General features: G+C 45.3%; 1 protein-coding gene across 1 annotated transcript in view; it reads right to left on the reverse strand.

The window, feature by feature from the left end:
- The window catches only part of RWDD1 (RWD domain containing 1), a 148030-nt gene that overhangs the window by 99150 nt on the left and 24579 nt on the right, over positions 1-24301 (reverse strand). The window contains exons 2-3 of the mRNA XM_085611346.1: positions 23821-23886; positions 914-1044 (exon numbers count right to left, since the gene is read on the reverse strand). Of these exons, the coding sequence (XP_085467472.1) occupies positions 914-1044; positions 23821-23886 (197 nt within the window). The remainder of the gene's footprint in view (positions 1-913; positions 1045-23820; positions 23887-24301) is intronic.

Raw genomic sequence — 24301 nt, forward strand, 5'->3', positions numbered from 1 at the left:
ATGGAGTTGTAATAAACAAGAAGTTACTGTATGGAATTGCACACACACACAAGTCCTATCCTCACGGCTGATCAACGTTAGAAATGGGGTTTTCTGGTTGGCAGAGGTATGCACCTTGTCCAAGAAGGACCTGTGCTCACCCTCTGGTAGCTTGGCACAGAGCAGTCAGGCTTATCTAAAGAAGCAATGTGCAACGTAGTTGTGTAACACACAAAGTAACACAACGAAAAAAAACACAAAAATACTGCCCACAAGGTTAGAAAAACAGACAATAATTTTACAAGTAAAACAAGACTAAAATAACAAAAAATGTTATAAATAGACCCGAGTTATGAGGTTTTCAAGATTAAATCAATACACCAATTTCTCCATGAGGAGAAGCACAGGCACTGTAGCACTGGTCAGCAATGGTAAAGTGCTCAGAGTCCTATGGTCAACAAAATGAATCAACAAAAACAGGAAGTAAGCAAGCACAACATTTGGAGGAAGACCACCCAAAGGCTGACAGAACTAAAACTTACTTTCACAAACTTCCCATTTCCAGGACCAGAGATGATCTTTCTTACCCCCAGGTTCCTTGTAACACTTTAATTATTATGATATACAGTGTAGAAACAGCAAAAAACAAACTTTTGTTAGGAACATTTTTAAATACCTGATAAACCACTAGCCAGGTAAAAACATTAAGTCAAAAGGGTATACTAAATTGACCACATTATTTGGACAGAAGTAGTAGGAATATGTAGGTAGGAGTAAGGCAGAATGTAATCAGAAGACACATTGCATCATTTGGTGACAAAATAAAATATAGTACACCTTCCATCAGAGGATCGTTTAAATCTGGCACAAAATGGGTACGCGTACATATTTTGAGCTGCTTTTTTAATAACATTTCAAAAAAATGCAAACGTACCTGTTGATCTAAACATAATATTATCGCTCTGGCATCCTCATCTTCAATGTTTTCCTGAGAAACAATTTCATACAGTGGTGCTTCATCTGGATATTTTTCTACGTAGGTAAACTTAACTGTTGATTGCACAGCTGCAAACAAAAACAAAAAGAAGAGGAGCTGTGTGAAAACAGTATAGCAGCACATTCATAGTTTAAACAACACATGATAAGTTTCCAATGTGTGTTGTATATTTTACATTTGTTCATCATTTGAAGATGTGTGCTGACAGAATCTTCTCTGTCTCAGTATATTGGGTTGTATGAGTCCTCTAGGCGAGGCGTGTACCTCATTACCTGAATGCCAATGAAACAATACTGACTTGCACATCCTAATACTGGAATGTAATCTTTTCAATTTCTAATAAACCAATCCATTATGATGTGCAGTATGGCTACAATTTTGAAAACAAATACAAGCCTTTGATTCAGCTGCCCAATTTTCTTTTAAAGTGGGTGGGGGAGCCAAAGCAACAGGGGGGTGGAGGGACACTGAACACTGGGGAGGTAGAAGCAAAACAGGATACATAAATAACATGGGGGAGAGTGGCGGGGGTGTAGAAGCAGTACATGGGTTGAGTTAAGGCAACACAGAGGGTGCTAGGGAAAAGCACCATAGCGGAGGGCATGGATGGGAGATGAGCTTGCTTCCCATTCACCTCGGTTTGATCAGTTCCCAGGTCTCGAAAAATCCACTCACCCACTCGGAATGGCGAAAGAGATTCTTTTAAGGTTGAGCTATTTTAGGCACTTACTCATGTGTGCTGGCGAGTTAACTTAAGCTGGATGGAACAGGTGTTTCTGTTCATTTAGAAAGGGAATGAGCAATGAAGATGCCTTTAAATCTTGTTTCCGTTTTGACACAACAGAGGTGAAATGTCTGTTTGTCTTTTGACTAACTGTTGCTCATCTGTTCCTGAAAAATTGTATTTACTTTTCGCTTATTATAGTTAGTGTTTTTTGTCAAGTGAGTTCAAGTGAGTTATCTGACAATCACAACACTTAAACAGCTTGTAAATGAATAGTACAAGTATTTCAAAATATGTCAGGAATTATGAAAACTTTTTTTTTTCTAACATAACATTTAAACAACTTGTAAATGAATAGTAAAAGTATTTCAAAATATATCCGGAATTCTGAAATAACTTTTTTTGTAATTCTGAAGTGTGATGCAAACAAGGATTTACATAGGAGAAAAACAAATCTTGGTGATGTGCAAATGACAAATATTTGCAGAAACTCGATTTCCAATCATTGTACACTATATAGTTTTAAAACCAAGTCAGTGGGAAATTCTGTGGCCATTTCAATGTAAAATCTCGGATTGCAAATGTGCTGCTAATTTATGCTTTAGTTATGTATTAATTAATAGTGACAGTTTTTAAGCATAATTTGTGAAACATTCCTGCCCCCGCCCTGATGACAATGTGATTAATGAACTGAGGCAAGTCAGCGGTCATGTGTATCCTATATGTGGCTAGATTTGTATTACATATGGAGCATAAGTTTGTTGACCTTGTTTTTGTTGGTTTTAGGAGTTTGGGCACTTTACCACTTCTATTCAGTGGTAAAGTGCATATGCTCTTTCAGTAAATTGTGTATGGATTGGTGTTTCCATGTTTGGCTTATTTGATTTACTACTAAGTCCCTAGTAATGTGCATATGGGTGCCCAGGCACTGTAAATCAACTGCTACTAGGGGGCCTACACCCCTGATTATGGCACCCACACCAGTAGCCTTTCAAAGCGGTTCTCAGACCTGCCACCTCAGTGTCTGAACACTTTTTAACTGCCAAGTCGACCGGGCAGGTGCACTCACTTGCAGGTCCAAATCTTCCCTTTGCTTACATGTAAGGCACCCATAAGGTAGGCCCAAGGTACCCACATGGGCAGGGTGCAGTGTATGTGAAAGGTAGGACATGTACTGGGCTGTGAGATATGACCTGTTAGTAAAATACTGTGCATTTTCTTTTTCACTATTGTAAGGCTGTCTGTCCCATGGGCTTAACATGGAGTTGCCTTGTAACATTTTACAAGCATAACTCTCCTCTGAGATAAGATAGAGAAATAGAGTTTAGTATGCCTGAACTCAGAATTTAAAAATACATGTTTTAGGGGAGATGATTTTTATGTTGTGCGTTTGAGAATGTCCCATTTAGAAAGTGGGCATTTTCTTGCTTAACCATCCTGTGTGCCTCTGCCTTTTGTGTATTCCCTGTCTGGGTTTAGAGTGACAGGGGCCAGGGAGGTGCATTCACACTAGACAGACACAAGGGGGTGTTAAGGTGTGCCTTGCCTTTCCTGCGTGACTCATGGCCAGGCTGAATAGACCTGGCTGCATTTAGAGTAGTGGGAGGAGTTGTTGCTTGCACCTGATTGACTGTGGCTGCTTCTCACAAAGCTGTCTCCACCTCTTGTGGTGAACCTGGCCTGAGCCAGGCTGAACTGGTGTATGTGTGCCAGAGGAACTTTGTTTGTACCAGCTTCAAAGGCAAATGTGGTATAAATAGAGGGGCCCTGGCCCCAGAACTTTAGATTACTGCTGGACTAAGGAACCTGCCAGGAGAAAGGGCTGGAAGAGCTGTGAGGAGAGACTACCACTTTGCTGTGTGCTTTGCTGGGTTGGCCTGAAGTTTCTGCTTCGGTCTTGGGTAAGGAAAGGACTGGACGGTTCTTTCTGCATTCAAAATCTCTCCAAGGGTTTGGTGTACAGATTGACACCTGTTGGAAGTCTCAGGGAAATCAAAGACTTCAACTTCTTCTGGGTACCCGCTTCTGGAAATGGAGGTTTCAGCTGCCACAGTGGAAAAAGGTAACCCGACGCCGTCAACGACACCGCTGCTGGCTCCGTGACCTGAAGGCACCGCCGCACTTCGCAGTGCAACCCTGTTCTGACCAATGACGAGGCCTGCCACCGCCACTAAGCAGACGCTTGCACGTGACCTGTGGGCACCACACTGCCTTGCTGCACACTGCCGCCTTGGAATCCCCAACAACGCTGCTGTCACCAACGCCGCTGCCTGCACTGTGACCTGTGGACACTGCCTGTGGAGAACATGGAGCACCATCACCTTCGCACCGTAGTCCTGATCCCACCGACGATGACGCTCCAAGCAGACATTGACGCCGCTGCTTGCTCCTTGGTTTGGGGGCACTGCTCGTAAATTACATAACGCACTGCTCCGTCCCAAACCACAGCCTTGGCCCACCGAATCTACCAACTCGAGTTCGTCAACCGATGCAACTGCCTGCACTGCGACATGTGGGCCCTGCACGCCGCACTGCTCCATCTCGTACCGCAGCCTTGGCTCTACGACGACAGTGCTTCGGTAACGACGATGACCCTTCTTGCGTTTGCCCTGTCAGCACTGTAACGAGACCCCCCCCCCCCCCGCTGCGCACCAAAGCCCTGGTCTCACCGACGCCACTGGACAACTGTCACTGGGCCATTGCCTGGACCGCGGCCTGAGGGCACCTCACGTCGCACTGCTCTACTTCATACCGCAGGCCCAACACCTGCCACCGACGCTCCAGACTTCAAGCTCAAGAAGTTTGAATTGCAACAGGTGTGACTTCAAAGGCATGACGACTCCTGCACCGGCTTCTGGAACCGGCGCCTGCGGATGCTAATGCTCTGGGGCCCACTGCAAGGTCCGACGCCCTGCATCTCCAGAGGTACTGTGTTACTGGTCGCCACGGCAACGTAGCTGCCCGCGACGCCGGGACCAGCTGGAACTGTTGGATTTGTTTTTTCACGACGCAGCGATAGCCCCAGATGGAGCTACAGACTTCAAGGAAATTGATATAAAGTCTATTTTTGCTTTATTGGTATTGTGGATTACTGTACGTTAGATTTTCATAGTTTCGGTCTTGTTTTACACTGATAAATATTGGATATATTTCTAAAACTGGTGTGGTGTCCTTTTTGTAGTGTTTTCACTGAAATACTTCTTTGGTATGTGCAAATCCTTAACACAGTGCCTCTGGGATAAGCCTGACTGCTCGTGTCCAGCTACCAAGGGGGTGATAACATCTGTTATTCAGCGCCAAGATACCCCATTGGGGGTGAACGTGCGCTTTACAAATACACATGTTATGAGCTAGCCCGAATTTGCCATTTAAGGCCATTGCTAAATCAGATGAACCCCTATGTGAGTCCTACCGAGTCTTAAGGCAGGATGCAGAATATTTCATGGACAGAACATGTATTTTAGGTGTTCTAATGGCAGAAACGCAATACTGACATTTTTACTGCGGAAAGACTTGGTTGCACCGTAGGAGAGTCCAGGGTTAGTCGCTCGGCACTCAGCTGTGCTCACTACTGAACGATGCGAGCAAATCAGATAGCCTGACATGGTTCTCAAGTCGAAATTGTTATATTTCATGTATGGGGACCACTGATGTATTCTTGTTTGCATGCAATCTACAGTTTCCTAGCAACGGAGTTTCACTGGGGATTCTAGATTGTGGATTCCTCAGTGAGGCTTGGCTGTGGAGCTGAGAAGATACATCTGGGGGTTTGTTATCTTTACTTTATTAAATCTACATTTCTTCTACCTTGGATGTATCCTGTGATCTTAAAAATGGCGACGAGGATGGGATGCGGTAATCATCTACAAAGATGACACAGGAGATCCAGTTTTGAGAACAATACCTGAAGAAAACCCCCAGTTTGTATTTGAAAGTATCTAAGGAACATGGATTACTTGGAGTGACCTTTACAACGTTGGAAACCACTTGTTGTTATCCTGTTTTCAATAAGAAAGGACCACTACATTTGTGAGTAAATCTTTCGTTGAACTTTGTGAGAAAAAGACACACAAGCGTGTTTGTTCTTGAAAGAAAGTAGGAGACAACACCGTTGTGTGATTCAACTCTGAGAAATGGCCATAAATGAGCAGATTCGTTGTTGATTGTAACCGTGAATGGGAAGAGAGACTCTAAGGTACAACCGAGCTTTTAACTTACACTGCGTGAGAAACGAAACTTTTAAACTCCAGTCTGAACGAGGGATGCAATTTAATGAAAATAAATTTCAGGCAACACAATAAAGGAAACGCCATAAGCCATCACTCAGGATTGAACAGCTTACCGGCCGATTTTCAAAGAGTGCAAGAAACTGCCGTGTAGCACTGGTGCGTGCATCGCCGTCATCTTTTGAAAGAACACCTCACGAGCGAGTGTATCGCGTGCATCTCAAGTATTGCTGCCTCCATAGTTGTTCTTCTCGACGTGAAACAACGTCTGACGTCAAGGAAGGAAAGAGCACTGTGATTAGTCCAGATCGACTCATACCGCTCTCAAGGAACTAACTCAGCGATTGGTGAAGACATCGATGACATCAGGTTGCTTAGTTACTGAAGCCATTTTACGAGGAAACTACGAAAGATCGTAATCGCTTGCAGGAACAGCCAAACACTAGCGCTGAGTGAGAAAGCGCCTGAATGAAGCAAGGGTTTTGATTTTTGGTAATCAAATTGAATAACTGATTTAAAAAAAAAAAAAATGGATGACTATTGGTAAATGAATATTAGGTAAACCCTTTTAATTGCATTGCCTTATGGTTTAAGTCACATTGCCTGATCAGTAATTTTTGCGTATATCCAGCAATTGCCACAAAAAACATTCCTCCACCTCCTACCTTTTTACAAGAACCTGGTCCCACTTGTATGGAATGGGAGGACTGGAAGGAGGCTTTTGTTACTTATCTAGAGGCCATAGGTGGAGATGTGTTTTTGCTCAAGAGGAAGTTCGCTATATTAAAATTGAGTTTAGGCGTTGAGGGCAGGAAAGTCCTAAGCACTTTACCAAGTTTCACGGAGCACATCGAGAACAATAATTCTGATTCTGATGATGATCAATTTGATATATATGAATGCGCAATGTCCGCGTTATCTGAAAATTTTGGGAAAAGATTGAGTCTTGTTGTGGAGAGACAAGTTCTTCTCGCGTGTTCAAAAACAAGGCGAGAAAATTTAACAGTATGTCGCTGCTTTGCGAAGACTAGCAATTACCTGCAAATTCAAAGATCTAAGGGACGAAATCATTAGGGACCAATTAATTAATAGAACAAGCAATCCCAAAATCCAAGAAAAAAACTTTTAGATCTAAAGGATCCTTCCTTAGATAAGCCTTTAGAAATTGCTAAACGCACCGAGAACACATCTCAATACGTCAAGGATTTAGCAGATAGTAAGTCAAAAGCTGATCCTGAAATAAGCAAGGTATGCGCTGTACACGCATCTAAAAAGAATTCCAAGACAGGCAATGAAGACAAGAGGGGACTATATGTGAAAGAAGAATATAATAGCAAGGGGAAGGTATGTTATAGGTGTGGCAGTAACAAACATACTGCGGAGGCTAGTCATTGTCCAGCTTTAAAGACCCGTTGCTATAAGTGCAGGAGGATTGGCCATTTCTCCAGGGTTTGTAAAGGGGAAAATTTCCATAATACAAGAAAATCGGTGAACGTAATGAATGATGATGCCTCAATTCGTTCCGTTGTTGATAAATCAAGTGACATAGATTCTGATATAGAAGTGATGGTGGTAGGTAACGACGAAACACAAGACAAAAAAATCACTTGATATTGACAAATCTGATAAGTACGTACCTCCCGAGTGCATAATCAGCATAAACAATGTGGATTTTGCTATGTGGGCTGATTCTTGTTCCCCTTTTTCTCTAATAGACAAGCAAAAGTGGAAAGAAATGAATGGTAAAGAATTGATGGCAACGAATGTAGAACCTCAAGGTTATTGTGGGACAAAGTTACCAGTCATTGGTTATTTTAATGCTTCTATGTCCTTCAAGGGAAGGGAAACGGAAGCAAAAGTTTACGTTGTAGAAACTGGGAAGTGTCTATTAGGATGGGTGGAGCAGAACATTTTGGGAATCATCCTTGATCCCAATCATCCACTACAAGTATTACTGACGGGATGGGAGGACAACAAGTGGACAAGAACATTTCCAAATTTATTCACAGAGGGTTTGGGATGTCTCAAGAAATTCGAGCATCAGATAATTTAAAAAAATGATGCCATACCCAAGGTGCACAAAGTTCGTAAGGTACCCCTTGCCTTGAGGGATAAGTTGAAAGATGAACTAGAAAGGTTGTGTAAGGAGAGTGTAATTGAGGCGATAGAAGCTTCAGAATGGTCAAGTCCTTTTGTGATAGCGCACAAGCCCAACGGAAATATTCGTATGTGTGTGGACTTGAGAGATCTGAATGAGTGTATATGGGTAGACAGACATCCACTACCCCATAGTAACGAGATGCTGTCTACAGTTGCTGGTGGGAATTGCTTTACCACGTTAGATTTATCCAGCGCATACCACCAAGTGCGTTTACAGAAAGAGTCAAAACATCTTACATCTTTTATAACACCTGAAGGCGCATATCAATTTGTAAGAATGCCTTTTGGACTAGCGTCAGCATCTGCTGTATTCCAGAGAGTAATGCAAACAATACTGAAAGGCATTGATAAAGTATTAGTGTTTCAAGATGATGTGTTAATATGGGGGAAGGACAATAGTCAACATGATGCTACTTTGTTAGAAGTTCTGAACAAATTGGAATCTGCTGGTTTAACCATTGGTCTGCAAAAGTGTAAGTTTGCTCAACCTACTGTTGAATATTTGGGACACACATTATCAATTGAAGGCATTAAACCAAAATTAAATTTAGTAGCCGACTTAGAGAAAGCTCCTTCTCCTCGCGATAAGGAACAATTGAGGTCATTTCTTGGTTTAGCCGAGTATTATTCCAAATTTGTGTATCATTTTTCCGATCTGGTACATCCCTTGCGTTGTTTGATGAAAAAGGGTGTACCTTTTATATGGTCTTTAGAGTGTCAATCTGCATTCATGAATATTAAGAAAGCAGTAGCTAATGCTACTGCGTTATGTTCATTCAACCCACAACATGAAACAATAATTGTGACAGATGCCAGTGGATATGGGTTGGGTGCTGTGTTGATGCAGAGGAACAATGGGAAGGAAAGAGTAGTAGCTTTTGCCTCACGTACTCTCAAGGGGGCTGAGCCTTCTTACTCCACCTTAGAAAAGGAGGCTCTTGCTTGCTGGTGGGGTGTACAACACTTTAAGATATATGTATGGGGAACTAAGCTTGAACTGTACACGGATCATAAGCCGTTGATAGATGTTTTTACTACGTCTGGAGCAGGAAGAGCTACCCCACGCATAGCTAAATGGTTATATCGTCTGCAAGAGTTTTCATTTGAAATAAAGTACATGCCGGGTGTAAGGAATGTCTATGCAGATTGCTTATCCCGTTTGCCAGTGATCAGTGATGAGGTTGATTCTAACATTGATGAGGAATGGATGGTGGCTAGCATTGAGGAAGTGTGTCAAGCCATTACAAAACAAGAATGGCTTGATGCGATTGCTTCGGATGCAGTCATGGTGGAGGTGGTTAAGCAATTACCTACGTCTTTCGGTTGGAAGTTGGACGAATCAGTGAAATGTTATATGGATGTGTGGGAGGAATGGTCTGTGGTTGATGCCATTGTAAGAAGGTGTGATAAATTAGTTGTTCCATCTTCATTGAGAACAAGGTTGATGGAGCTATTGCACGAAGGTCACGGAGGAATGTCAGCTGTCAAAAGGAAGGCCAGGATGGATTTTTGGTGGCCAGGGATGGACAGAGATATTGAGAGGTTTGTAAGAGAATGTATTTCATGTACATGCAGTGATAAATCTCACGTGCTGAAAGAGACTCCTATAACTCCTATCAGGTTACCAGATAGACCATGGGAGAGGTTAGGAATTGATATATGTGGTCCATTCGATTGTTTGCCACCATCTGAAAGATTTATTTATTTATTTTTTTATTTAAAGGTTTTGTAGAGTGCGTAGTAACCCTAGAGCATCCCAGCGCTAAACCTGACATTCCGAGGGTATCACCAGTGGGGGAGTTTTATGGATGAGGAAAGAGGAGGGTCTATCGTCATAATGGATTATTATTCAAAATGGCCTGAAGTGGCATTTGTTAGAGAGGTTAAATCTAGTAGTGTAATTCCATTTTGTGATGAGGTGTTTAGGAGAGAAGGTTGTCCTGCAGAGATGCTATCGGACAATGGACCACAATTTACTTCAGAAGAGTTTAGTGGTTTTCTTGGTAGAATGGGCATAAAGCACTTGAGGACTCCGGTGTATCATCCCAGGGGTAATGGGTTAGTGGAACGCTTTAACCGAGTGTTGGGAGATTGCATTCAATTATGTCTATCTACAAATAAGAGTTGGAAAACTGAAGTAAAAAATTTGCTTTGGAATTACAGAACCACTCCTCATTCAGTGACTGGGGAGACTCCGTTTAGATTACTCAAGGGAAGAGTGCCTGGCACCATGTCAGTACCGGCGTGGATGGGAAGAAGTGGTAAGAAAAGTGTAAAGATCACTGAGGTGCGTGCCAAAGTTGAGAGGCATCAAGATGCTTACCAGAAAAGACATAATGACAAGATAACCAGAGCTGCAGTGGTTATTGGAAAGGGGGATGTGGTAAGATCTTGTTCTGGGAACATGACTAAACAAGCATTTGCAATGCAATAGGTCTCGCATTTATAAGAGTTTGAGCTTGGCATTTTAAAATTACAATGCCTTTTATTTATGTTTTGGTTTTAAAACAAATAAAAGGCATTGTCATTTACAATGTCAGTAGCATAAACTCGCATAAAAGCAGTGTGCGGCGTGCAGCAGTGTGCGGCGTGCAGCAGTGTGCGGCGTGCAGCAGTGTTTCGTGTAGATGTGTGAGGCATGCAGCACTGTGACGTGCAGCAGCGTGCAGCAGTGTGCGGCGTACAGCAGTGTGCTGCGTGCAGCAGTGTGCGGCATGCAGCAGTGTGCGGCATGCAGCAGTGTGAGGCATGCAGCAGTGTGAGGCATGCAGCAGTGTGAGGCATGCAGCAGTGTGAGGCATGCAGCAGTGTGAGGCATGCAGCAGTGTGCGGCATGCAGCAGTGTGCGGCATGCAGCAGCGTGCAGCAGTGTGCTGCGTGCAGCAGTGTCGTGCAGCATGCAGCAGTGAGTAATGCAGCAGTGTGTGGCGTGCAGCAGTGTGCCGGTTGCATCAGTGTGTGCCGTGCAGCAGTGTTTCGTGTAGCAGTGTGTGGTGTGCAGCAGTGTGCGGCGTGCAGCAGTGTGCAGCAGTGTGCGGCGTGCAGCAGTGTGAGGCGTGCAGCAGTGTGAGGCGTGCAGCGGCGTGCAGCAGTGTGTGGCGTGCAGCGGCGTGCAGCAGTGTGTGGCGTGCAGCGGCGTGCAGCAGTGTGTGGCGTGCAGCGGCGTGCAGCAGTGTGTGGCGTGCAGCGGCGTGCAGCAGTGTGTGGCGTGCAGCGGCGTGCAGCAGTGTGTGGCGTGCAGCGGCGTGCAGCAGTGTGTGGCGTGCAGCGGCGTGCAGCAGTGTGAGGCGTGCAGCAGTGTGAGGCGTGCAGGAGAGACACGTGTGGAGGGTGAGGAGAGACACGTGTGGAGGGTGAGGAGAGACACGTGTGGAGGGTGAGGAGAGACACGTGTGGAGAGACAGCTGTGGAGGGTGAGGAGACACGGTGAGTGTGAGACACGTGGAGGGTGAGGAGAGACACGTGTGTGAGCGTGAGGAGAGACACGTGTGGAGGGTGAGGAGAACCGTGTGGAGGGTGAGGAGAGACACATGTGGAGGTGAGGAGGGACGACATGTGGAGCGTGAGGAGGAGACGACATGTGGAGCGTGAGGAGGAGAGACGACATGTGGAGCGTGAGGAGGAGACGACCTGTGGAGCGTGAGGAGGAGACCACCTGTGGAGCGTGAGGAGGAGACCACCTGTGGAGCGTGAGGAGGAGACACCTGTGGAGCGTGAGGAGGAGACACCTGTGGAGCGTGAGGAGGAGACACCTGTGGAGCGTGAGGAGGAGACACCTGTGGAGCGTGAGGAGGAGACACCTGTGGAGCGTGAGGAGGAGACACCTGTGGAGCGTGAGGAGGAGACACCTGTGGAGCGTGAGGAGGAGACACGTGTGGAGGGTGAGGAGGAGACACCTGTGGAGCGTGAGGAGGAGACACCTGTGGAGCGTGAGGAGGAGACACCTGTGGAGCGTGAGGAGGAGACACCTGTGGAGCGTGAGGAGGAGACACCTGTGGAGCGTGAGGAGGAGACACGTGTGGAGCGTGAGGAGAGACACGTGTGGAGGGTGAGGAGAGACACGTGTGGAGGGTGAGGAGAGACACGTGTGGAGGGTGAGGAGAGACGCGTGTGGAGGGTGAGGAGAGACACGTGTGGAGGGTGAGGAGAGACACGTGTGGAGGGTGAGGAGACACGTGTGGAGGGTGAGGAGAGACACGTGTGGAGGGTGAGGAGAGACACGTGTGGAGGGTGAGGAGAGACACGTGTGGAGGGTGAGGAGAGACACGTGTGGAGGGTGAGGAGAGACACGTGTGGAGGGTGAGGAGAGAGACGTGTGGAGGGTGAGGAGAGAGACGTGTGGAGGGTGAGGAGAGAGACGTGTGGAGGGTGAGGAGAGAGACGTGTGGAGGGTGAGGAGAGAGACGTGTGGAGGGTGAGGAGAGAGACGTCTGGAGGGTGAGGAGAGAGACGTCTGGAGGGTGAGGAGAGAGACGTCTGGAGGGTGAGGAGAGAGACGTCTGGAGGGTGAGGAGAGAGACGTCTGGAGGGTGAGGAGAGACGTCTGGAGGGTGAGGAGAGACGTCTGGAGGGTGAGGAGAGACGTCTGGAGGGTGAGGAGAGACGTCTGGAGGGTGAGGAGAGACGTCTGGAGGGTGAGGAGAGACGTCTGGAGGGTGAGGAGAGACGTCTGGAGGGTGAGGAGAGACGTCTGGAGGGTGAGGAGAGACGTCTGGAGGGTGAGGAGAGACGTCTGGAGGGTGAGGAGAGACGTCTGGAGGGTGAGGAGAGACGTCTGGAGGGTGAGGAGAGACGTCTGGAGGGTGAGGAGAGACGTCTGGAGGGTGAGGAGAGACGTCTGGAGGGTGAGGAGAGACGTCTGGAGGGTGAGGAGAGACGTCTGGAGGGTGAGGAGAGACGTCTGGAGGGTGAGGAGAGACGTCTGGAGGGTGAGGAGAGACGTCTGGAGGGTGAGGAGAGACGTCTGGAGGGTGAGGAGAGACGTCTGGAGGGTGAGGAGAGACGTCTGGAGGGTGAGGAGAGACGTCTGGAGGGTGAGGAGAGACGTCTGGAGGGTGAGGAGAGACGTCTGGAGGGTGAGGAGAGACGTGTGGAGGGTGAGGAGAGACGTGTGGAGGGTGAGGAGAGACGTGTGGAGGGTGAGGAGAGACGTGTGGAGGGTGAGGAGAGACACGTGTGGAGGGTGAGGAGAGACACGTGTGGAGGGCGAGGAGAGACACGTGTGGAGGGCGAGGAGAGACACGTGTGGAGGGCGAGGAGAGACACGTGTGGAGGGCGAGGAGAGACACGTGTGGAGGGTGAGGAGGAGACACCTGTGGAGCGTGAGGAGGAGACACCTGTGGAGGGTGAGGAGGAGACACCTGTGGAGCGTGAGGAGGAGACACCTGTGGAGCGTGAGGAGGAGACACCTGTGGAGCGTGAGGAGGAGACACCTGTGGAGCGTGAGGAGGAGACACCTGTGGAGCGTGAGGAGGAGACACCTGTGGAGCGTGAGGAGGAGACACCTGTGGAGCGTGAGGAGGAGACACCTGTGGAGCGTGAGGAGGAGACACCTGTGGAGCGTGAGGAGGAGACACCTGTGGAGCGTGAGGAGGAGACACCTGTGGAGCGTGAGGAGGAGACACCTGTGGAGCGTGAGGAGGAGACACCTGTGGAGCGTGAGGAGGAGACACCTGTGGAGCGTGAGGAGGAGACACCTGTGGAGCGTGAGGAGGAGACATGTGGAGCGTGAGGAGGAGACACATGTGGAGCGTGAGGAGGAGACACATGTGGAGCGTGAGGAGGAGACACATGTGGAGCGTGAGGAGGAGACACATGTGGAGGGTGAGGAGGAGACACATGTGGAGCGTGAGGAGGAGACACATGTGGAGGGTGAGGAGGAGACACATGTGGAGGGTGAGGAGGAGACACATGTGGAGGGTGAGGAGGAGACACGTGAGGAGAGAGACGTGTGGAGGGTGAGGAGAGAGACGTGGAGGGTGAGGAGAGAGACGTGTGGAGGGTGAGGAGAGAGACGTGGAGGGTGAGGAGAGACCGAGGTGGAGGGTGAGGAGAGACCGAGGTGGAGGGTGAGGAGAGACCGAGGTGGAGGGTGAGGAGAGACCGAGGTGGAGGGTGAGGAGAGACCGAGGTGGAGGGTGAGGAGAGACCGAGGTGGAGGGTGAGGAGAGACCGAGGTGGAGGGTGAGGAGAGACCGAGGTGGAGGGTGAGGAGAGACCGAGGTGGAGGGTGAGGAGAGACCGAGGTGGAGGGTGAGGAGAGACCGAGGTGGAGGGTGAGGAGAGACCGAGGTGGAGGGTGAGGAGAGACCGAGGTGGAGGGTGAGGAGAGACCGAGGTGGAGGGTGAGGAGAGACCGAGGTGGAGGGTGAGGAGAGACCGAGGTGGAGGGTGAGGAGAGACCGAGGTGGAGGGTGAGGAGAGACCGAGGTGGAGGGTGAGGAGAGACCGAGGTGGAGGGTGAGGAGAGACCGAGGTGGAGGGTGAGGAGAGACCGAGGTGGAGGGTGAGGAGAGACCGAGGTGGAGGGTGAGGAGAGACCGAGGTGGAGGGTGAGGAGAGACCGAGGTGGAGGGTGAGGAGAGACCGAGGTGGAGGGTGAGGATAGACCGAGGTGGAGGGTGAGGATAGACCGAGGTGGAGGGTGAGGATAGACCGAGGTGGAGGGTGAGGAGAGACCGAGGTGGAGGGTGAGGAGAGACCGAGGTGGAGGGTGAGGAGAGACCGAGGTGGAGGGTGAGGAGAGACCGAGGTGGAGGGTGAGGCGAGACCGAGGTGGAGGGTGAGGCGAGACCGAGGTGGAGGGTGAGGCGAGACCGAGGTGGAGAGTGAGGCGAGACCGAGGTGGAGAGTGAGGTGGAGAGTGAGGAGAGACCGAGGTGGAGGGTGAGGAGAGACCGAGGTGGAGGGTGAGGAGAGACCGAGGTGGAGGGTGAGGAGAGACCGAGGTGGAGGGTGAGGAGAGACCGAGGTGGAGGGTAAGGAGAGACCGAGGTGGATGGTAAGGAGAGACCGAGGTGGAGGATAAGGAGAGACCGAGGTGGAGGATAAGGAGAGACCGAGGTGGAGGATAAGGAGAGACCGAGGTGGAGGATAAGGAGAGACCGAGGTGGAGGATAAGGAGAGACCGAGGTGGAGGATAAGGAGAGACCGAGGTGGAGGATAAGGAGAGACCGAGTTGGAAGGGAATCAGAAATGGAGGAGAGACAGTGGTGGAGTGGGGGGGAGAGGAGGATATCACTTTTACTTCATCTCCTAGTGTAAGGTAACGCCCCCACCCCACAGGCCCTGCCGGGGCCGAGAGAAGATCACTGTTCGCATCAGCCGTCACCCGAGACCGCTCCGTACTTGTTGGTAAATAGAGGTTCACTATCTGTTGATAATGGGATTCACTTGGGGGGCTGACTTACCTCCTCCACCCCCAGGGCAAACACTGAGAAGGCATCAGAGACCTGGTGCTGCCTATGCTGCAGTACTGCGAGAGAGAGGGATGGGGGGGCGGGCAGAGGAAGAGGAGTGGGGTTAGAGAAGGGACAGGTGGGGAGAGAAAGAGGAGAGAAGGGACAGAGACAGAAAAGGAGCAAAAAAGAATTAGAGAGAGTAAAGAGGAGAGTTGGGGAAAATGAAAACATTACGAGAGAACATGTAGCAAAGAGGTGGAGAGAGAAGATGGGAGAGAGTAAGGACGCAGCCAAGAGATAGGGCAGAGACAAAAAGAATCGAAACAATACAAAAGTATTGTTGGAGTGCTTATTTTTTGTGCAAAGACTGTTTTTTGCTTACCTTGCCCTTGAAATGTTTTTGGTGCTTGTGGTACTGTGACGGCAGGTCTGGGCTTAAGTTATTTAAGTGTTTGAAGAGTTGCAGAGGGGTTTTTAGTCGCTTCTCTGATCGTTTCATAGTCATTCTTAGGAATAAGTTATCCCATATACTTTTAGTGTATTTTATACGGTTACAGCTTTTATTCAAGAGTAATGTATCCTTGCGATAGTCACCTTTTGTCATTCACTCTGGGTATGGAGGCCTCTCAATCGGTGGATCTAAATTAGTAAAATTGCTGCCACAGTTTTCAGATTGCTGCAGCTTAATAGGTTTGCATGTGACAGCAGGTAATATCTTTTCATATATGTGGACCCCCCTCACCCCCGATGATATAAACAACCTACCTCTTCAAGCTTTAAGAAGGTGTTGCTAGGTAGCTGATGCTAGTTTTTTAGTTGTGGAATTTGTTTTAATGAAAAAATGAAATTAAGGTGCCATTTATGTAAAGTTTGTCGGCGCTTATTAGTGGGTTTTTTCAAGGTATGTGAAGGTAATGCATACTTTGTGAGGTCAACTTTATTTTCTCACCCTGCACTGTTGCAGAGGATTGTTTGTTTCTCACCAGATGCAACCAATGAATGTTATTCATAGTGTTTCTGCTTTGAACAAGAAGTTGTTAAAATAGCGGGCTCAGTGAGATGAACATCAATGGCGGAGATCTGTGTATAACCTGTAGTTCGTAAGTTTAAATGCTGACTGTCAACCCAAATGAAGTTGATAAAAGGACATCTTTGAGTTGGATAATTAAGGCTCATTTGATTTCAGCATGGACAGACAATTTGGTTTATGGCCGTATAATCCAAATGGCTCTATTTCTTTCCCAAAAGAATAATACATATTTTTTTTGTAGTCTGTTCCGCACGAATCAAATCCTAACAAGTAGTTACAGCTTGTTTAGTAGCTGTGTATTGAGCTTTGTAAATGATTGATGAATATTGATTATATCATAGGAGATACCTGTTAAAATCTTGCTTCAAATGTGCATTTTCAGACTTGTGAAATGTTATCTTTCAGCACAGAATACTACAGAAGGATGGCGAGAGGAACTGTCTGGGTCAGAGAGTGGACTCTTAAGTGGCTTGCAAATGTAACATAACCCAGCCCCCATATTAAAGTAACCTCACCTGCTTTAGTCAGATGCACCCAAATCTGATGTAGGCAATGAACAGTTCTGTGGTCACTCTTCCTTAATATTCTCACCGAAAGCATTAGCCCATTACATAAAGTTGTCTCCAATCCGTGAAGTAACCGCAGTGTAACATAGCGTTGTGCTTAACATCAGTGCCTGCAAAGTAGCTTAATCCTTATTTTATCCAAACATCAAAGCGGCGAAAGTAATGGAGCAGAGCATCAAAGGGCTGGGTGAGAAGGGAGGGGGGAATGCAAGGGTCAAAGCGGCTAAAGTGAAAGTAATCGAGCAGAGCATCAAAGGGCTGGGTGAGAAGGAAGGGGGGAATGCAAGGAGCAGCTGTGCACGTGCACGCCATCGTGCACTCAAGCCCTAGGCCAGCAAAACCATGTGGGTAGCATTTTTGAAAGCCCACTTATAAAATGTCTCAATGAGACAGCTTTCGCTGTCTCAGCGAGACCTAAAAAGGAGGGTCAAAGTTTTCTGAACCAAAGGAAGTTATAAATGTGAGAGGAAATTTAGTAGAGTTATCTGATGGTAAATGGTGGAATACGCGGAGAATTACAAAGTGCAATGAGGTAGAAGTAAAATTATGGTTGGAAAAGAATTCACATGGTATCAAAACACACGATGTTCCCGAAAGGACTCTAAGTGAGCGTGTCAAACATAAACCCAAGAAATTCGAAGATTATTTATGTTATTGAAAAATTTCACTTTTAAATTGTTAAGTTCTTTCTGTTGTGTATAATAAATCTTTATGAGATTTTTGGGAAATGATAAAGAGAAATTTTTGTTTATGACTAAAGTAATATTCTTTGTTGTTGATTGTTTTGAAAAAGGGAGATGTGTTATATTTCATGTATGGGGACAACTGAGATTCACTGGGGATTCTAGATTGTGGATTCCTCAGTGAGGCTTGGCTGTGGAGCTGAGAAGATACATCTGGGGGTTTGTTATCTTTACTTCATTAAATCTACATTTCTTCTACCTTGGATGTATCCTGTGATCTTTAAAAGAAATTAATGTAGCAAGTTACGGTGTTCCCCTTTGTTGCATTCAAGCTCCTGTGTCCTCAATGGTGGCACATGGATCTTGAACCGGAGACCACTTTCTGCCCTCCGAGAGAGATGTGCTACCAACTTACAGAAAAGGAGACAATAGGGGCCTGCACTGAATATAGGTGTTACCTACCTCCTGCAGGAAGCTACACAGATGTTGCCTGAACATCAGATGTGAAGCCGCCTTTGAAAAGGCGAGCTTCAGGGGTGAAGCCGCCTTAGCACAGCAAATGGGGAACACTTGAGAGAGAGGCAGCTCCATTGTTTAGGCAGACTAGCTGTAGCCTCCTTAGAAACCACACCTCTGGGATGGGTTAGAGACTGTAATGAACAGAAATGGGGTCCATTCGTTGTTGGTAACTTCAAGTATATTTATTGAAGATTGAAGTTACAGATATTACAGTATATAAATAGCGAGCCCCACCAGGAGCAGCCTGTATGCTGCTCAGCCCATAGACCAACTGACTCAAACCATTCCAACATTCTAACTCCCAACATTCTAACACACACACATCCTGGCTGAGCAGCATTCTACAACATCTCCCTTCTTTACAATGAGAAGAGAGAAACTTTAAAAAGGTATAATAAAAGTCACATTAAAAGAATTAAGCAAAACATGACAAGATATGATGAATAAAACGGATTGCATGAAAAATAGTTAGAAAACGACAAGATAAAGTGGTGAGTGGGAAGGAACGATAAAGAAGACAGGAGACACGAAAGACGACTCCATCACCCATCTCCCTTTCTCCCACAAAACAACCAACGCACACCCACAACAACAACAACAACAAGCGACTCAGGTACAAAGATCATGAGAGCTGGCCGGGCCAACACGAAGGAAGTACAAGAGTACGATTAAGAAAGTGAAGAAAAAAAACAAGGAAAGCAGAACGCACGACTGTTTTTGCGAGTACAGATGTGGGGTGACCACATTAACTAGATGTGGAGACACCACATAAAATTGATGTGGGAACGCACCACATAAATCAGTAGAACATGTGCATAAGATGTGGATGTACCACATTAAACAAAAGAAACAATGCAATAATATGTACACGAGATGTGGAAGTACCACATGAAACAATGTAAATGCAAGAGTACAGATGTGGCGTGACCCATTACATAGATGTGGGGACACACCACATAAAATAGATGTGGGGACGCACCACATAAAATGGATGTGGGGACGCACCACATAAAACAATACCATAATGTGCACACAAGATGTGGTAGTACCACATGAAACAATGTAATTGCAATATGTGAAATGTGCATGAGATGTGGTAGTACCACATGAAACAATGTAAATGCAATCTGTAAAAATGTGCACGAGATGCGGTAGGACCACATGAAACAATGTAAAAGCAATTTGTAAAAATGTGCATGAGATGCGGTAATACCACATAAAACAAAATAAATGCAATTTGTAAAAATGTGACAGATGTGGTGAAACCACATGAAACAGTAAAATTTCCCTCAATGCAAGTTGAGGTGAAAGGTGTGCGGAAGCGGCACACGGCACAATGTGCCACATGAAATTGTGAAGATCTCCCTCAAAGCATGTTGGAAAGAGAGGTCTGGGGAGGCACCACACGTAGCAAAGTAAGATGTATGAATAGTAGAAATTGAGATAGGTGCCAAACAGTACAGTGTACGATTCATACATGAAGAAAACAACAAAGTGGAGTGGACAATACCACATGGTACAGTAACAGTGTAGTGGTGAAGCTTGATGGAATAACTACAATTTAAAATAACAGAAGGAACTTAGGCAAGATAATACAAAGTATTCAATAAGCCCCAAACTGTCACTGTCGCCTTCACTGAGTAATAAGGCAGTCTTGCAAAAGCACACAAATGCAGAATCTGCGCTGTTTCCAAATGTCACCAGAGACTAATTATCGAGGTGAAAGGAGAAGGGGAACATTTTCCTTCTAAAACCGAAATTGCAGGCAAATAATATTCCCACTAACCTCCGGTAGATGGCAGCAAAGATATAGTTCCGTGTTAAAATTCAATTGCTGTTTAAATTGTCGAGGTGTGACATTGACAAAACAGATGGCTCTTGAGCTTGTCAAACGGCCTCTTGTCATGTAAATTTTCTCTGGCTTCAGACCTCCTTCACCGATAGTTAAAGAAAACGTTTAAATTTCCCGATCTTGCCTGCTCCGTAACTTGAGCAGAAAACACCAAAATGAGGGCGAAGTTGTCTCAAACTTGCGGCAAGTAGTGGCAGGAAGCAAGAACTGGTACTTTAATATTGAGTTGCGGGCGACCGATGGCAAGGTCACTGGTGGGGCTCGCAGTGCCAGATAAGTTGAGATGCTGCTTCTCGGTTTTCTGTAGCTCTGTAGCTTGAGAATTCTTAATCTTGAGGTTAGTTACTTGAAAGTGGAAGCGCAGGGCCTTTCCAAAACGTCGCCAATTGTAATGAACAGAAATGGGGTCCATTCGTTGTTGGTAACTTCAAGTATATTTATTGAAGATTGAAGTTACAGATATTAAAGTATATAAATAGCGAGCCCCACCAGGAGCAGCCTGTATGCTGCTCAGCCCTTAGACCAACTGACTCAAACCATTCCAACATTCTAACTCCCAACATTCTAACACACACACATCCTGGCTGAGCAGCATACTACAGAGACCTCTGGACTCAGTGAGAAGGGTTTGGCCATCTTGGGAGTGGCAGAATGGTGCATCCTGGGATAGCCAGGTGCCACACTTCCCATAAAGTGCTCAAGACTGAGGGATCCCAGTATCCCTTTGGCCACCAACTGCATCCTTCCCCAATGACCTTTTCTGGACATAAATAGGGCACCCCTGGCATCCAGAACTCGGATCTCCTCTAGGCTGGAAATAGGCCCAAAGGAGTGCTGCCCTGCTGCACCGTGGAACCAACAAAGAGATGCTGCACCTGCGTGAAATGCACCTGCTGAACCTGCCATCTAGCAAAGGAAAGGGACTGTGCCTGCTGTGTGCTGCTCATGGAGAAGTCATCCCTAGAGATCAGCCTAAGCAAAGAGACCTGCTTCACATATAAGAAAAACACAGACTGAAATAAAAACAAACAGAAAACAAATGCAAAAAAACACTGCATGAAGTCAGAAGCCGCAACTATAATTAAGCAATTTTATCAAAGGAGGGGGGACACAACCCAGGTACTGACTGACCCACATGGAAACAGAAGGTCGAAGTCAGGGGGGCCTACACCATCCCGGTCAATAATTAACGGGGAGTGCTTTCCTCCCTTGAATAATATTGCTATGGTAAAAAAGGCTCATAAAATTGTTTCTTAGATGATTTTTAGATACTGCTCTGCCACTTTTGGTCTACAGAAAAGCACAGTAATAAATGCCTGGTTTTTGAGTCACAAAAAGGAACAGGAATAAAATGTAATACCAGATTGTTGTCCCAATATAAATCTTTTGTTGGTGATATTACACCAATTTTATGAATTGTAGTGAGTTCTAATGTGATTGTAATAGTACCTAGCTGGGATCTGAAGAACCATGTTTGAGAGAATTTATCTCTGCTGTGAGTTTCTGACAGACGTTATAGAACGTGATCCATGCTAAAACATGTCAATAAATTCACAAATATCTCCCCCTGTCATTTGGAAACAAAGTTGCATGCCAAGTACAAAATGCACTTCCAACAGCAACAGCAGTCTGTATGCCATTTCTGCAGTGATCTACTGCAGTTTAAACAAAGAATTCCAATGAACAGCTACGGAGTTAATTTTCTGTATTCATCTCAAATTATAGTTAGTACTCTTGAAAGCTAAAATGAGAAAACATTTTCAATAAATTCTCAAATATCTTCCTCATCCATGTCAGAAGAAAAGTCTGGCATGATGAGTCAAATGTGGACTTCCAACATGGTCAGCAAAAGTCTGTCAGTTGACTCCCATGTGAACTACTGTACCTTCAACACAGAGGCTTAATGAACAGCTAAATTACTAACCTTCTGTATTCAACACCAAAGTGAGGCACTTGGCATGTTGTTTTAATAAAAGCTGTTGAATTTAAAGCTATTGCCAAGGAGAAGAATGAGGAAATTATACATTAGGGTGTTAATGCCGATATGAAACCAGCTAATTAAAAAAATGTCAGGGGAGGTATAGGTTTTTAGTCATTTGAGCCATATAATATTATAAAGATATAAAAAATTGTAAAAGGAAGAGATCCCCCGTCCACATATGTTTAGTCCGAATACCCATGTTCTCTGTTGCTTAATGCCACACTAATTTTAAAATGGTCACTATTTGGTACACAATGAACAATTTTTAGTCTTCCTATAAGCAATTTATTTTACTATTTCCCACTTTTTCGTATTAGTAATTAGATATCCCTGGATGAATTGAACTGGCTTTAAATTGACATTCATTGTGAATTTAATATAAGGAAGCAATAAAAAAAAGTGTATTTATTGTTTATAATTAGTCTTTCTGGATAACCTATAACCGTATGCATTCAAAGATAACTAAAACATTTTAAATATTTAACACTGTATATCAGACAAAACAATGAGTGGATTATTTTGAACCTTAGTGAAAACTGCCATAACTATTAATTTTTCACTGACTGGGGACAATTTGAGTATACAGTACTAACACACGGAATAGTCTGATTCACAAAGGTAAACTTACACTTTTATGTAAGTTTCCAACTCTTTACAACTGTGGAATCCCCGCACATAAAAATATAGTCTTTGTATGTGCAGACACTCCGCAGTCGTAAAGACACTACCAGTAAGATATTTTTGTGACTAGCAAAGTTTACCTTTGTGAATCAGGCCTGGAAAGGAATATTTTCAAGGACTCATTTATTGGAGGAACTTGTACTAGGGAAGATATGAAATATGTTCATGTACATATTCAGCCTTCTAGACAGTAGAGTGAAAGATCCTAAAGCAGCTTTTGCAAGAAGCATGTCTCCCAGTGCAGGCACTTTTTGTGAGATGGATGAAGATTCTAGTTCTTTACTAGAACAGCCTGCGATCTTCATAGGCAGCTGCTACCAGAAAAGGCGTAGGGATATGTAGGTTGATTCTGTAGTGAAACTTGTCTCAGGAACTAGCTATGAATCTCCTGGGTAGAGATCGAGAGGCTAACAGCTAATCAAAATGCAGCATTTGTGGTAGTGTACAGTTGTCTGATATACAATAATTTAACAATTGTAGTTGTACTTAAGGAGTGTCAGTATTACTGCTGTAAATGAAACACTCAGCCTAATGACAATTTTCCTCAGAAAAAAGAGAAAATGTGGGGTGAAAGTACACATGGACAAGAAGCCTAACTCTTCCCATAGTAATGCTCAACTTAATCACCAAATCACACCTCAAAAGGAGTTTTCCTCCCAGATTATATAACTTTTTATATGATTCCCCTTCCTTGGAGGCTGACATATGAGGAACATCAGCAATGTTAGACTACAGGCCTTGAAAAATCTACTCGCCGACTCACTATGGCGAGTCAGATTTTATCATGGAGAGCTATTAAGGCCACTTTCTGTGATAGTCCAACAATAATTTAGATTGAAATTAGGACTCCTTAGTTTATTCTGGACTGTATTGTGATCTAAGCTATTAATGTGTCTTCTTGGAGGTACTAAAACAGTTCATGAAAACGTTAAAGGTGATACAACTCCTCTAATCTATGGTATTTAGAGTATAGGAAACAAATAAGCATATTGCATTACATTTCATACATACAGTCAACTTACTTTCGTCATCTTCCCCTGGATCAGATGTCACAGTGATTGTGAAACTTACTGGAGTATCTGAAAGCACTAGAAATAAAGACATCAAAAGAATAAGACATAAATGCAAAGAAACTGAAGAAAGAAATATTTATCAGCTATATTAACCTATGTACTCCACGCTTGCACAAGCACTTCAGCCGAAAAACAACTACAAATAGGTTAAGTAGCTACACAAGCCACACCAGCAGTCACCCAACACATAAGAAAGGCAGTAAACAGACCATGCTGACTGGCCCATTGAGACTCAGGTGAATGGGTGCTGGAGCGAGGAATACAAAAAATGTTGTATACCCACCCCAATTTGCATGTCTAAACTAATTAGATTAATTGTTTAATTATAATTGAACTAATCGATTGAAGTGAAGTTTATTAATAAATCTTATTAATACTGAAATATACGTGGGATTGCATTTGCATGGCTTAATTAATATGTAAACTAAAT

This window comes from Triturus cristatus, chromosome 6 (assembly GCF_964204655.1).
Source record: "Triturus cristatus chromosome 6, aTriCri1.1, whole genome shotgun sequence".
Lineage (NCBI taxonomy): Eukaryota > Metazoa > Chordata > Amphibia > Caudata > Salamandridae > Triturus > Triturus cristatus.